Genomic DNA, 16202 nt, shown 5'->3' with positions numbered 1-16202 from the left:
GAGTCAGGGGCATGTTTCCCATGCCCTCATAGCAATAAAAGGACTTCCAATTTTCTTTCATTCATATCACTTCATAGATATCTCATCTTGGAAATCTACACATGCGAAGTTAAGCACTCCAGACAAAAGTCAGCAGTTCCGCGATTTAAATGATTCCTTGATGAAAATATTTTGATGTAAAGTTTAATTCACACAAATAAGATTTAATTAGGGTGTAATGTTGCACATCCACACAGCTAAGTAAGGCCACTATACTTGTCATAAAGCACAGTAGTGGTTGATGTTTGGGCCAGCATCAATGAACATTGAGAAAAGGTTACACAAGTTTTAATTTGACACTGAAAAGCTATTCACGGAATTGTCAGGAGTAAGCGAAGGAGCTAAGAATTTATTAAACCTGCTTGGAGATATTCTCGCTCAAATGGAGAGCAATTTCTCAGGCACTGGTCAACAGGATTTGGTATTAACCTCACTTTGATCCCTTGCTTCTTCTACACACTGAAAGCTATACCGGTAATTTGACCTTCCAGCTTAAGGTTCAGAGAGAGCATACATGGCACAAGTACAATTATCTGACAAAATAAAATTACTTTCTCCCAGTTTGAGAGATTGTGGATGAATTCTTTGACTGAACAATTTAATAACAATTCCTTTAAACCAGCAAATAACTTGAGCTGAAATTCTTTTATGCCTGGCTTTATGGGAAAAATGCTGGTAACCTAGCAGTGACAGCAATATTATAGCAGCAGCAACGAAAGCTCCTTGCTTTAGAAACGGTTACTTGAGAAAACGAGGAGACAACAGCCATTACAGATCAGCACAGAACCAAAATTGGGTGTAAAGATAGCAAATAAATGAGAACTGGCTAGACTGGTGGTGTAGCATATCGACACATACTAACTACAATACCTTATTCGTAATAACATGGAAATTGTTAGATTCAGAGCAATTTTTAGCACAGATCATGGCAGCTTATCTACTGACTCCCCTGCTCAGTCCCAATGTCCTTTTAAATACTAAAGGACATTCCCTTTTAAAGAGATTGTGGATTCTGCTTTCAACACACATGAATGTCCCCAAGCCCAGTCTCAGCAGTAACCATCATTTTCCCCTCAATGAAATCCATTGATTCAGTTTAAGGGACAAATCAAAGATCACCAACTCACTGGGAGGTCACCAACTCACTGGGAGGTCACCAACTCACTGGGAGGTCACCACCACACACACTGACAGGATATAGTGAGGGTACTTTACAGATGGAAAACTAGACTCCCTGGGATTTCCTTACAAAAATGGTTCGATATTTAACTCATTAAATAGGGGTGCCACAAATGTTGACAATTTTATTTGAGGAGAAGGCCTAAGAACCACTCAACTACGAGAGACCGCAGACGAGGGAAGGACCAGTGAGTGGCTGTTGCTGGAGTCTGTCCCCGGGCTTGGCTGGGCTCGGCATGGCATCCTTGTTGTAATTAAACCTGTCGCAGAAGTATCTCCCGACCCCACCCCCTCCCCCTCCCCGCCACCCTACCCTCTCCCCGCCTCCCTCACCCTCTCCCGCTCCCCGCCTCCCTCCCACTCCCCCACACCGCCTCCCCCACCCATCTACTCTCCCCATCCCCTACCCCCTCCCTCACCCACCCACTCCCCACATCCCCTACCCCCTCCCGCACCCACCCACATCCCCTACCCCCTCCCCCTCCCCCACCCACCCACATCCCCTACCCCCTCCTCCACCCACCCACATCCCCTACCCCCTCCCCCACCCACCCCCTCCCCCATCCCACCCACCCACTCTCCCCCCACACCCACCCACTCTCCCCCCACACCCACCCACTCTCCCCCCACACCCACCCACTCTCCCCCCACACCCACCCACTCTCCCCCCACACCCACCCACTCTCCCCCCACACCCACCCACTCTCCCCCCACACCCACCCACTCTCCCCCATCGCCTGCTCCCCTACCTACTCCCCATCCCCTCCCATCCCACATCCCCTACACCTACCCCCTTCCACCTATCCGCTACCCCACCTCCCCCCATCCCCTACCCCCCCATCCCACCCACATCCCCTACCCCCCATCCCACCCACATCCCCTACCCCCTCCCCCATCCCTCTCCCCTCGCCACCCCTCCCACCCCGCCCCCTCTCCCCCACCCCCTCTCTACCCCCCACTAACCCTAACCCCCCAACCTCCCCCACCCCAACACTAACCCCCCCACCCCTCTCTCCCAAGCCTAACCCCCCCTCCCTAACCCCCCCAACCTCCCCCACCCCTAACCTCCCACCCCGCCCCCTCTCCCCCACCCCCTCTCTACCCCCCACTAACCCTAACCCCCAACCTCCCCCACCCCAACACTAACCCCCCCACCCCTCTCTCCCAAGCCTAACCCCCCCCCTCCCTAACCCCCCCAACCTCCCCAACCCCCTCACCCCTGCCCCCCACTCCTGCCCACCCCCCTCACCCCACTCCTGCCCACCCCCCTCACCCCACCCCTGCCCACCCCCCTCACCCCACCCCTGCCCACCCCCCTCACCCCACCCCTGCCCACCCCCTCACCCCACCCCTGCCACCCCCCTCACCCACCCCTGCCCACCCCCCTCACCCCACCCCTGCCCACCCCCCTCACCCCACCCCTGCCCACCCCCCTCACCCCACCCCTGCCCACCCCCCTCACCCCACCCCTGCCCACCCCCCTCACCCCACCCCTGCCCACCCCCCTCTCACCCCACCCCTACCCACCCCTCTCTCACCCCACCCCCTCTCACACCACCCACCCCCCTACCCACCCTACCCTCCCTCTCACCCCATCCCCTTTCACCCCACCCCCTCTCACCCACCTCTACCCACCCCCCTCACACCCCACCCCCCCTCACACCCCACCCCCCCTCACACCCCACACCCCACCCCTACCCACGCCCCCTCACACCCCACCCACCCCTCCTCACCCCTACCCACCCCTACCCACCCCTCCTCTCACACCTACCCACCCTCCTCTCACCCCTACCCACCCCTCCTCTCACCCCTACCCACCCCTCCTCTCACCCCTACCCACCCCTCCTCTCACCCCTACCCACCCCTCCTCTCACCCCTCCTCTCACCCCTCCTCTCACCCCTACCCACCCCCCTCACACCCCACCCACCCCTCCTCTCACCCCTACCCACCCCTCCTCTCACCCCTACCCACCCCTCCTCTCACCCCTCCTCTCACCCCTACCCACCCCTCCTCTCACCCCTACCCACCCCTCCTCTCACCCCTACCCACCCCTCCTCTCACCCCTACCCACCCCTCCTCTCACCCCTACCCACCCCTCCTCTCACCCCTCCTCTCACCCCTACCCACCCCCCTCACACCCCACCCACCCCTCCTCTCACCCCTACCCACCCCTCCTCTCACCCCTACCCACCCCTCCTCTCGCCCCTACCCACCCCTCCTCTCGCCCCTACCCACCCCTCCTCTCGCCCCTACCCACCCCTCCTCTCGCCCCTACCCACCCCTCCTCTCGCCCCTACCCACCCCTCCTCTCGCCCCTACCCACCCCTCCTCTCGCCCCTACCCACCCCTCCTCTCGCCCCTACCCACCCCTCCTCTCGCCCCTACCCACCCCTCCTCTCGCCCCTACCCACCCCTCCTCTCGCCCCTACCCACCCCTCCTCTCGCCCCTACCCACCCCTCCTCTCGCCCCTACCCACCCCTCCTCTCGCCCCTACCCACCCCACCCTTCTCGCCGTCTCTCCCCTCTCCCTCCACCCTCTCCTCCTCTCGCCCTTTTCTCTTCCCCCCCACCCCACTTCTCTCGCCTCTCTCGCCTCCTACCTGCCACTCTCTCCGCCGCCGCCATCGTTCTCTTCAGGTGAAGCACGACAGCCTCACCCCGCAGTAAACCCCATTCTCATTGGCCGCCCGGCCGCAGCCAATGCCGGCGTTCCATAGGAGCCCCGCTAGCAACGGGCGGTGCGGCCGGACCGGCTGGAAACTCCTCAGCTTCTCGGGCCCGTTTTTTTTAATATATTCTTGTTCAATTTTAAAATCCCGGTCAGGGCCGGGGCGGGCGGAACAAATCCTTCAGCTGCTTCCGCAATGGAGGGTGACCTTTGACCGTTGATCTGGAGGAGCCGGTGAGGAGGAGGAGGAGGCGGAGGCGGAGGGGGGGCGGTGACCATGGGGGCGGGTGTGGTCAGAGCGGGCGGGGATCCAGGGACCGTGTGGGTCGGGTCGGGGGACCGGGCGGGGGGGACTGGGTGGGGAAGGTGACATGAGGGGAGGGTTTGTGGGGTGTTAGGGGTTGGGAGGTTGGGAGGGGGACTTCGACAGCACCCACCGAACCCACCTCTACCACCCACCGAACCCACCTCTACCACCCACCGAACCCACCTCTACCACCCACCGAACCCACCTCTACCACCCACCGAACCCGCCTCTACCACCCACCGAACCCGCCTCTACCACCCACCGAACCCACCTCTACCACCCACCGAACCCACCTCTACCACCCACCGAACCCACCTCTACCACCCGCCGAACCCGCCTCTACCACCCGCCGAACCCGCCTCTACCACCCGCCGAACCCGCCTCTACCACCCGCCGAACCCGCCTCTACCACCCGCCGAACCCACCTCTACCACCCGCCGAACCCACCTCTACCACCCACCGAACCCACCTCTACCACCCACCGAACCCATCTCTACCACCCACCGAACCCACCTCTACCACCCACCGAACCCACCTCTACCACCCACCGAACCCACCTCTACCACCCACCGAACCCACCTCTACCACCCACCGAACCCACCTCTACCACCCACCGAACCCACCTCTACCACCTACCGAACCCATCTCTACCACCCACCGAACCCACCTCTACCACCCACCGAACCCACCTCTACCACCCACCGAACCCACCTCTACCACCCACCGAACCCACCTCTACCACCTACCGAACCCATCTCTACCACCTACCGAACCCACCTCTACCACCTACCGAACCCACCTCTACCACCTACCGAACCCATCTCTACCACCTACCGAACCCATCTCTACCACCTACCGAACCCATCTCTACCACCTACCAAACCCATCTGTTCCACCTGCAAGGATAATAGCAGCAGATGCTACCACCACCTGCAAGTTCCTCTTCAAACCATTCGCTATTCTAACTTCGAACGATTACGCCGTTCCTTCACTGTCGCTGAGTCAAAATCCTAACAGCGCTGTGGGTATACTTACAGCACATGGATTGCAGCGAGTCAAGAAGGCAGCTCACCACCTTTTCGAGGACAATTAGGGATGGGCAATAAATGCTGGCCTAGCCAGCAATGCCCACGTCTCATCAAAGAACAAAAAAAAAGCAGTGTTTTGTGTCTGTCTTGCACTTCATGGAATTCATCATTTTTACAGGTATTGTGGGTGGTCGAATGGTGCAGTATAGAAAAGGGGCCCAGAAGACATCCCTTTCTGGCTGATCTTTGTAAGTAGAATGGGAGAATGTGCAGCGATAGGTGCATAGTATTTATATTGAATGTGAGAAAAGGGCTCTGAATCAATGGTTGAGGAATTGGGATCATATTTGGGTACTGTGAGTGCCCTCGAGCTAAGAAATGCACGCACTTGTGGCATGAATTATGACAGGTGGCATATTGGCGAGGGCATGAGCGCATGTGCATTGAACAACCCCAGAAGTGTGAAGAGCAGACAGATCATGATGTCGATCAGTGTGCAATACTGATTTAATGCCAGGGGTACCATTTTGGAGCTCGCACTCCAGCTAATACCCTCTCTTAACCTTGGGCAGCCAAACATGCTTTCAGCTGCAAGAAGGAGCTCCCACTAGTGTGATTTAGAGAGATCATAAACTACTTATAGGTTACTTCCTGTTTGATTTCTTCTGACTGTTGCATTGATTATATAAGCATTTGATGCTTTCTATTGTTATTTAATGCTGCAGAAATCTACACTGAATATTGTGGCAGGTACTGCAGGAGCTTTTACTGGTCTCAAGGTTTCTACATAAACCAGTTACTCCTCGACATGGGTGTAATTGTAGGCATTCGCCTTGGGATGCAAGATTCGGAGAATAAACAGAGGTCAAACAGAGCATTACATGCTGCTGGAAGAGGGAGGGGGAGAAGAAGAAGAAGGGCTTTCAACAGGAGGCCATATCTGTTCAAGGTGTCCAGGGAGCAATGTGTTATTAGACGTAGCCACAACTGTGACCTCAGAACAGGGCAAGAATCGTATAGCTAGTGGGTGTGAAAGAGATCGTTGTGATGAATGTTAGTGCCCTGGCTGCTTCTAGAGCTGGAGATATTTACAGCATCTCACAGCTTTGCCATCCACCATTTCATAACAGAGGCCACTGAACCTCTCTACACAACGAGAAATACACATTTCAATCTGTGACTGTTGTGAGTCCCTGCAAGAGAGAAATTGCCACATGGCAACTCTGTCCTATATCAGAAGCAAAAAGGTCCAATTGGTGTGTGACCATAGACAACGAATGCAGCTCAGGGTATCCTGGCAGCAGTCATGATGCCTTCATTCTGCACAGTCCATTGTACCATCTGCATTTGGGCCACAATAGCAAGCCAAAGGGTGGCTAGTGGGTGACCAGGGATATCTGCTGACCACATGGCTGATGACTTGTGTGTAACCCTTGCAGAAGTGCATAGAATGCTGACAATGAACACTATGCTGCCACATAAAATGTGATATAACAGATGATTGGCGTAGTGAAACAACATTTCCACGGCCTGGACTGCTCAGGAGGAGCCCTGTGGTGCTCGACAGGGTGGCTCTCAAGATTCATGGTGATCTGCTGCTTAGTGCACAAGCTCCTCCTCATAAGGGACAGCCCTTGCCTACAGATATATTGCGACCAGCTGAGGATCAGGAGCATGAAGAGGAGGGGGAGAAAGAGAATCTGGACATCCCCTTTCTGGCCAGGCTCAGCTGAGTGTGATACAAGGAGCTGCAATCCCAATTCCCCATTCACCACATCTTACCTTCCCTCTGACGCTGACCATAACAGCATCCTCTTGGCCACGATGAAAAACACAAGCTATCAGAAAATAAACATTTCAAGCCAAATTTATAAATGAAATAATGCTGTATTGCATTCAAAAGTAAATTAATTACCCTATGCATTCCTTTAGCGTCTGCCTTCCCAATGTCTTTACCTGGCCTAGTGTACCTATGCAGTGCTACTCTCAGTGGCTGCAGCAAGGCTGCTAACTTATAATGGAGGAGATTGCAAATGGCTTTGGATCTTCTCTGTGTCTAGAAAGTCTGGTTGTGGACTGCACCATCTGGACATGGGGTGCAGCAGCCTGGACTGGCTAGCTGGCTGACAGGCAACAGCAAAGACACTGGCAGAGTGCCGGTGGGGTGGGGTGGGGTCTGCGCAATGGTGGTAGGTAAGGACAAATGCTGTTTGCCTAAGAGAGTTCAGCAGGTTTGTGGTCCATGGATTCACTGCCACTCCACCTGGATGATGTGTCAACAAGCCTTGAGTAGAGACTGTTGGACTGGTATGAAGTAAGATGTGCAAGTCCCTTTGCACATAGCCACAGCAATGCTGGCAGCACTCTGAGGAGCACTCAGATGTTGGGTGGCTGCTGTTTGTGCTGCATGGGATTGGCCAGCAGATCTTGCATCATGTTTGGGTCAACAAGTGAGCAAATAGAGTTGACCGCCACATCCATGCCCCAAACTTTGCAGAGACCCCTGTGTCAAGTTGGTGCTAGACTCCTCCATGCTCTTTGATGTCGACCATGGATTTTCTGGTTGGCTTCCCAATGCACCAAGCACTTTGTTGTGGATATTCAATAGTGTTTTTCTGGCAGCTGCTCCATCAAAGTGCTCATCTGTTTCCTCTACAGCAGCACTTGTGCGCAACCTTGCCCTCTGGCAAGCTGGCACTGGTGCTACCCTTGTCCTCTGCCCTGACTGTAGTCCTCTCTTGCCTGGTGTCTCACCACATGCAGATCCAGCCTTTATGTTATCCTCTAATTTACACGCAATGTCAATATCTGAGCTAGTGGTTGTGAGTGTGAAGTTCTTCTTCACTGTCATCTTGCAGTTCCTCCACTACCTGGCTGGGATGTATTTCTTGGGTATCTGAAAGGAGAACAGCTCAAGTTTTGGTGTGGGAAGGGGAGAAAGTAAGAGGTTCATGCGTACGTGATCAGCAGCTTGTAAATCAGAAGAGAGTGTGGGATGAGATGGAAGGTGGAACGTCAGTAGGAAGATTAGGTATGAGGATACTGTCACCTTTGACTTCAGCCCCCACTGCTGACCATAGCGTCTGCAATGGCTATCTCAATAAATGCCAGCATCGTCTCCTCAATGGGGGCTTGAACATACCCTGTCCCTCCAGTTAGTTCTTGTTGCCTCTTCTGCACTTCCTTGCCCTGCAAGAAAGAGGAAAGTGTGTCTGTGTTTGGGCTGATGTGCTGTCGTGGTTGAATATCTGGCAGCGTGTGCAAGCTGTGAAATGTTAGTGTGAGGTTGGCAGCAGTGCTAAGTGTGTGAGGGTCCGGTGGAGCATGTGAATGTCAGATATGAATGCAGATTGATGGAGATCATCTGTAGGTGAATAAGGAGGGGTGGGGTAAGGTGCATTGTGCAGTATCTGATACTAGTGGTAATATTTGTAGGATAGTGCATTTAAAGATGAAGTCACTGACTTTGACCACCATGTGACGTAATTGAACTTCTTGTAACTCTGCATCCAGCTCTTGGAGCTTGACTCTTGGCATTGCCCTCCATGGCTATCTGCTCCCATAGCCTACTTTGCTTGGAGGCCCTGTGGCTCCCTGTAAATAGATAACATCTCTTCTCCTTTCCACACCTTCTACCATGGCCACTAGTGCAGTGTCTGAAAACTTGGAGCTGACTCTCCCATGTTGTCCTATTCTTCAGAGTCACTTCCTGCATGACTGCCAGCACCTGCTTCAGCTACAATGCACCTCCCCTTTAAGAAATGCAGGCTAGCTTTAGGTGGTTCTAGCCACTCATGATATTGCCCACTCCCCCCGCCCCCCGATGCATCCGGCCAATTAACAGCACGATTGGTGCTCACTGGATGCTGAAATAATTGAAATGAGCAGGAAGCATGAAGTTGGGGTGCTGCCTGCATCGCAAAGAATGGACATGCATTAAGCAAGGATTGCAATCTCCGCACCTATTGGGGGCTATTGGCCATTCTCAACCTTAAGGAAAAGACCATACCATTCAACCCATTGTCATAGCATCAGGAGGGAGTATTAGGACGGAGGTTGTGGTGCTACTGCAATGGCAAACAAACAAAGTATCTGCCTGGTGTAGTCACTGGTAACTGTGGACAGTGTGTATATGACCTGAAGGCTACAATCAGCTCCAGCATACCTGAGTTAGTGAGAGGTTTGCTAATCAGCTCATTGACCACAATCGCTGTGTTGGAAAACTCATGAACTTTGACAAGTTCGGCCTTGGCTATGATGCCTTTCACAGTTAAATAGGCCACACTTGTTTGCTATCTCAATTCACACAGATTGATCACTTGAAAGACAAGCCACTAATGGAATTTGCCCAGACACGAATCACTGGCCTCGAGCAGCACTCTGTAAAGGGAGAAAATATTACAGCTGGCGAGGCCTGTGGGAGCAGGCCAATATCTTTTTTTCTCATCAGTTGATATAATGCACTGTTTTATGTTAATTTTGGGTGGTGTTCAAATTGCATGGCATGGTGGGAGAGTTCATGTACCTGTACTGGAGAGCAGAGTCAAATTCCCTATCATCGCACTGAATTTTATGTACATTCTGGGAAGAAAATAATTTTAGAACTTGTAAAGTGGACAAAGGCAACATTAGCAGTTCTGAAACTGAGATCCCTTCCTGGCCTTTTGCAGATTACTGTGGACGTCAGGAGCAACAGTGACCAAAAAAAATGCAAGAAAAGCGAAACGTTCAGATAATAGAATGGAAGGACCTGGATAAGAAAAAATTCTACTGTATTGGTGTTGTTATGACTCTGTCACTGCGACTTACGGTGTATCCAGCCGTACTGATCAGGACAAGGCTTCAGGTACAAAAAGGGAAGAGTTATTACCACGGCACTTTTGATGCATTCTTTAAAATCCTGCGAGCCGAGGGTGTACGAGGACTTTACAGAGGGTTTCCATTGAACACATTGACCCTAATCTCTGGCCAAGGGTATATTACTACCTACGAGCTGGTACGCATGTACGTGTCCAACTACAGCAATAATAATGCTATTAAATCGCTTGTAGCAGGAGGCGCGGCGTCGCTTGTGGCACAGAGCATCATAGTGCCCATTGATATCATATCTCAGCACCTGATGGTGGCAGGCCACGATGGGGACCTTGGCAGGTTCAAGCTGTCGCCAACTGACGGAAAATACAAACGAACATTTGGACAAACGCGGGAGGTTATCACTCAGATTTTCAGGATTGACGGCCCAAAAGGGTTTTACAGAGGATATTTAGCCTCCTTGTTGACGTATGTTCCTAACAGTGCAGTGTGGTGGCCTTTTTATCACTTCTACGCAGGTATGTAAGGCTATAGTTCTCTCCTTATCATGACCTCAGCTACTAATCGTTACACTTATAATAATTTGGAAAAGAGGCTTTTTTAACTATTTGTATATGGTGTAACTTGGCATGTCAGAATGAATTTAGTAAAATCTAAAACAACTCCTGCCCTTTGTCAAATTCTACTTCATTGGGACATTTTAGTTCTAAGACTAAGGTCAGGTTCCCAAACTTTGAGCTTCATCCAGGCTTGATTCATCACAATACTGAAAGCACTGTTCAGCCATTACATGTTTACAGCCATTCGATAAACACGGTACGATATATAATATTGAATTTAATAGGACACAGCTCCTGCATAAAAAGTGTACCAATTTGGCACCAATTAAAATGCTGGTATGTAGCAATTACCTGCTAGTGTCATGGTAATGATATGTGACAGTATCACAGTAACTGTTAACGTGACACTGGCATTTAAACAGTTAAATTCTAATATTGCAGTAATGATAAATGCTGATGTGTAATGGTTATGTACCAGTGCTGCGGTAACGGTTATGTGCCATGTGCCAATGTTACAGTAACAGTTATATGCAAGCCCCGCAGCTACAGTTACATGCCAGTGCCAGTAGTAAGAGTTAAGTAGCAATGCTGCTGCAGTATCAGTTAAATGGCATTGTTGCAGTAATATTGAAATGCTATTAGCAAGGGTAATGGTAATGTGCTGGAGTCATGGTGGCAGTCAAATGCCAGTGCTGCAGTAATGGTCACACATCAGTAATGATTACATACCACTGCCAGAGTAATGGTTAATTACCTTGGTAACAATGAAATGCCAATAGCCGCGGTGGTTAAATGCCAATGCGACAGTAACGCTTACACAAGTGTCGCAGTGACAGTTAAGTGCTGGTTTCTTGTATGTAAGAACATATAGACTTTCTCAGTTCTTTAAATTCTATTTATTTCATCAACTCCATCTACATAGAAACTTAACAAATTTACAGCATACAGGAGGCCATTTGGCCCATTCTGTCTGTGCCAGCTGAAAAAGAGTTATTCAGCCTAATCCCACTTTCCAGCACATACAGGGTTACAGCACTTCAAATTCATATCCAAGTTTTTTTAAATGTGATGCGGGTTTCTGCCTCTACCACTCTTTCAGGCAACAAGCTCTAGACCCCTATCACCCTCTGGGTGAAGACATTTCTCCTCAACCTTAAATTTATGGCCCCTGGACGTCGACCTCTCTGCTGATGGAAACATGACCTTCCTACCCACTCTTATCTAGCCCCCTTAGAATTTTATCCACCTAATAAACCTCCCTTCAGCCTCCTCTCTTCCAAAGAAAATAACCCCAGCCTATCCAATCTTTCCTTGTAGCTAAAATTCTCCATTCCTGACAACATCTTCATCACTCTCTTCCGTACGCTGTCTGGTGCGATCACATCCTTCCTGTAATGTTGTGACCTGAATTGTACGCAGTACTCCAGCTGTGGCCCAAGTAGTATTTTATACAAAAACAAAAATAGCTGGAAAAACTCATTAGGTCTGACAGCATCTGTGGAGAGGAAGACTGAGTTAACGTTTCGAGTCCGTATGACACTTCATCAGAACTAAAGAGAAATAGAAATGAGGTGAGATATAAGCTGTTTGAGGGGGGTGGGACAGGTGGAGCTGGATAGAGGGTCAGTGATAGATGGAGGCAAAGAAGAGATTGCCAAAGATGTCATAGACAAAAGGACAAAGGGGTGTAGACGGTGGTGATATTAGCTAAAGGATGTGCTAACGGACTCGAAATGTTAACTCTGTCTTCCTCGCCACAGATGCTGTCAGACTTGCTGAGTTTTTCCAGCTATTTTTGTTTTGGTTTCAAGATTTCCAGCATCCTCAGTATTTTGCTTTTATCTTAGTATTTTATACAGTTCAAGCATAACCGCCCCCTCCCCACCCCCCTCCCCCTCCCCCCCAGTGCAAGTTTTAACCATATCCTTCAACCTGATCACTCCCTGACATGCATCCAATTGTCACACTCACATTTAGGCTGTCTGCTGAAATACCTTTCTCTCGTAACTTGCTCCAGAGCACTGTTACCTTCCGGACACCAAAGGTTTGCCTGAATTCTGTTCTTTCTTTTGATGCCCTCATTTTTTGCTTGTCTCCCTGGCATTTGAATTTTTCTCCTAATTCTCCTATCACTAATTTCCTTGAACGATTTGAAACCCTTGTGCTGTCCTGCTCCTCTTCACACTCTATAATCGTTTTGATTTAGTCAGAGTTCAGTTTTATTGTTTCCACTACCATTCCTTTAAACACTTAGCACTTTTCTGCCCTAGACCTTTCAATCATCTTGATGTTTCATTTAACCTTTTCTTCATTCGTTTTGTCATCCCAATGTTTTTGTGGTAAATCCTCATGAACATTTCTCTTCTAATCATCCAAGACTTGCTCACTTCTGATATATGCATCATAAGTGGATTATTAATAGAGTAGATTCAGGACACAGACCACAAGAAATGAGTGGGAAGCACCTGTGCCTCAAATCTAGAAATGACATTTAAACTAAAAAGTTTTTCTTTGGGGATAAAAATACTGAAACACATAATAAGCCAGAAAGAGTCTCAAACTAATTAATCGTACTTTGTAACCATTTAACTTTGTCAGGAGTCCTGGTATTACAACTCTTTATTGTATGTTACCTATTACAATTTACAAAGTCTGCAGAAAAACCTATCATATGCTTGTGATATTAGTGCAGGGTAGCTGAGTGAAGAATCTTCTGATTGTATACATCTAACCATGGATTCCTTTTCTTGTGTCTGGATTACAGAGCAGCTGTCAAAAGCAGTTCCCAACGATTGCCCTCATCTGCTCCTTCAAGGAATTGCTGGACCAATGGCAGCAGTCACCGCATTTACACTCACCAACCCAATGGACGTAGTCAGGGCTAGGGTTCAGGTGAGGATACTTTTTGAAAAAAAAATTATTCTCTGCAGATATGTGTCGCTAGCAAGGCCAGACTATATATCCCTAGTTGCCCATGAGGAGCGCTGCAGTCTGTGTGGTGAAAGTGAGGGCTCAAGGATTTTGACCTAGCAACGATGAAGGAATGGTGATTAAAGTTCAAATGGAGATAAGTGTGTGACTTGCAGGGGAAACTTGCAGGTAGTGTTGTTCTCATGTGCCTACTGTCCTTGCCCTTCTGAAGCTTGGGGGAATTTGTGAGGTGCTGCTGAAGGAACCTTGGCAAGTTGCTGCAGTGCATCTTGCATATGGTAGCCACTACTGCCATGCTGGTGGTGAAGGGAGTGAATGTTTGAGTTGATGGGCTGCTTTGCCCTGGATCATTGACAGCAACTTTAGTTCTTGTGAAAAAGGTCAGTGATCTAAAGGGGCTGACATTTTAATGTAATGTTCATGAATATCCCCTGTCAGCTTAGTGTGTAACTGCACCACTCAGTGCAATGCTGAACTGCATAGAGCAGAAAGGCTCTGAGTTTATTCCCAGTTTGTACAGAGTTATCTAATCGAAGACAAAGGTGTGCTGAATGGATTATCCCTGGGTTAAGAAGTGAAAGTCTTTCAGGGCTCCTCTTCCTGTTTGCTATCATTTTAGCTCCTAATTGTCTAGTAATCAGCAACAGGTCATTCTGGACATGACACTTACTATCAGAAAGATAAAATCTCAAGAGAATAAAGCCTGTTCCATCAGGCTCTGCAAATACTGTGAATAAGAGTTTTTACAAGTTACTAATCTCAACTCAAGATTATAATTTGTGTTGCAATTTGTTTCTGTGTAATAGGTTATGACATTGCCCAGTTGTCCTATTATCTCCTATGCTTTTACATTTGTTTTAATTTTTAGGGGAGAAACACTGCAACATTTCAGTAATTTTTGGAACATGTCTTTTTCAAAAGTCAAGCATACTTTTTTTTTAATTCATTCATGGAATGTGGGCTTTGCTGGCTGGGCCAACATTTATTGCCCATCCCTAGTTGCCCTTGAGAAGGTGGTGGTGAGCTGCCTTCTTGAACCGCTGCAGTCCATGTGGTGTAGGTGCACGCAGAGTGCTGTTAGGAAGGGAGTTCCAGCATTTTGACCCAGCGACAGTGAAAGACCGGCGATAAATTTCCAAGTCAGGGCGGTGAGTGACTTGGACAGGAACTTCCAGGTAGTTGTAATGTTCCCATTTATCTGCTGCCCTTGTCCTTGTGGATGGTAGTGGTCGTGGGTTTGGAAGGTGCTGTCTAAGGAGCCTTGGTGAATTCCTGCAGTCCATCTTGTAGGTGGTACAAGCTGCTGCTACTGTGTGTCGGTGTTGGAGGGAGTGAATGTTTGTGGCTGTGGTGCCAATCAAGCGGACTGCTTTGTCCTGGATGGTGTCAAGCTTCCCGAGTGGGAGCTGCACTCATCCAAGCAAGTGGGGACCATTCCATTATACACTTGACTTGTGCCTTGTAGATGGTGAACAGTCTTTGGGGAGTAAGGAAGTGAGTTACTCATCGCAGGATTCCTAACCTCTGACCTGCAGTTGTAGCCACAGTATATTTATGGTTAGTCCAGTTCAGTTTCTGGTTAATGGTAACTCCAAGATATTGCTCGTGGGGGATTCAGTGATGGTAATGCCTTTGAACGTCAAGGAGTGATGGTTAGATTCACTCTTGTTGGAGGTGGTCATTGCCTGGCACTTGCGTGGCATGAATATTACTTGCCACTTGTCAGCCCAAGCCTAGATATAGTCCAGGTTTTGCTGCAATTGGACATGTACTGCTTCAGTACCTGAGGAATCTCGAATAGTGCTGACCATTATGCAATCATCAGCGAACATCCCCACTTCTGACCTTATGATGGAAGGAAGGTCATTGATGAAGCAGCTGAAGGTGGTGGGGCTGAGGGCACTACTCTGAGGAACTCCTGCAGTAATGTCCTGGAGCTGAGATGACTGACGTCCAACAACCACAACCATCTTCCTTTGTGCTCGGTATGACTCCAACCAGTGGAGAGCTTTCCCCCTGATTCCCATTGACTCCAGTTTGCTAGGGCTCCTTGATGCCACACTCTGACAAATGTGGCCTTGAGGTCAAGGGCAGTCACTCTCACCTCGCCTCAGGAATTCAGCTCTTTTGCCTCTGTTGGAACCAAGGCTGTAATGAGGTCAGGGGCTACGTTGCCCTAGCAGAGTCCAAACTGGGTATCAGTGAGCAGGTTATTGCTAAGCAAGTGCCACTTAATAGCACTGTTGATGACCCCTTCCATATTTTACTGATGATTGAGAACAGACTGATGGGGTGGTAATTGGCCGGGTTGGATTTGTTCTGCTTTTTGTGTACAGGACATACCTGGGCAATTTTCCACATAGCCAGGTAGATACCAGTGTTGTAGCTGTACAACAGCTTGGCTAGGGGCACGGCAAGTTCTGGAGCACAAGTCTTCAGTACAATTGCCGGAATATTATTCAGTGCCTTCAGCCGTTTCTTGATATCATGTGGAGTGAACCAAGTTGGCTGAAGACTGGCATCTGTGATGCTGGGGACCACCAGAGGAGGTCAAGATAGATAATGCACTCGGCACTTCTGGCTGAAGATTGTAGCAAATGCTTCAGCCTTTTGCACTGATGTGCTGGGCTCTGCCATTTTTGAGGATGAGGATATTTGTGGAGCCTCCTCCTCCAG

At 49.7% G+C, this 16202-nt stretch overlaps 1 protein-coding gene across 4 annotated transcripts in view; it reads left to right on the top strand.

Moving 5' to 3' along the window:
• slc25a44a (solute carrier family 25 member 44a) overlaps window positions 1–16202 on the top strand; it is a 98475-nt gene that overhangs the window by 72911 nt on the left and 9362 nt on the right. For 3 of the 4 annotated variants that reach the window (XM_078532527.1, XM_078532524.1, XM_078532526.1), the window contains exons 2-3: window positions 9894–10553; window positions 13360–13487. In XM_078532527.1, coding sequence (XP_078388653.1) covers window positions 9932–10553; window positions 13360–13487 — 750 coding nt within the window. In that variant the 5' untranslated portion in view covers window positions 9894–9931. Of the gene's footprint in view, window positions 1–5401; window positions 5472–9893; window positions 10554–13359; window positions 13488–16202 lie in introns of those variants that run through there. The other variant, XM_078532525.1, reaches the window with a different exon arrangement.

The sequence above is a fragment of the Cetorhinus maximus genome, chromosome 30, assembly GCF_964194155.1.
Source record: "Cetorhinus maximus chromosome 30, sCetMax3.hap1.1, whole genome shotgun sequence".
In the NCBI taxonomy this organism is placed as follows: domain Eukaryota; kingdom Metazoa; phylum Chordata; class Chondrichthyes; order Lamniformes; family Cetorhinidae; genus Cetorhinus; species Cetorhinus maximus.
The sequence above is the reverse complement of the archived record's forward strand: the minus strand, read 5'-3'. Positions and strand labels throughout refer to the sequence as shown.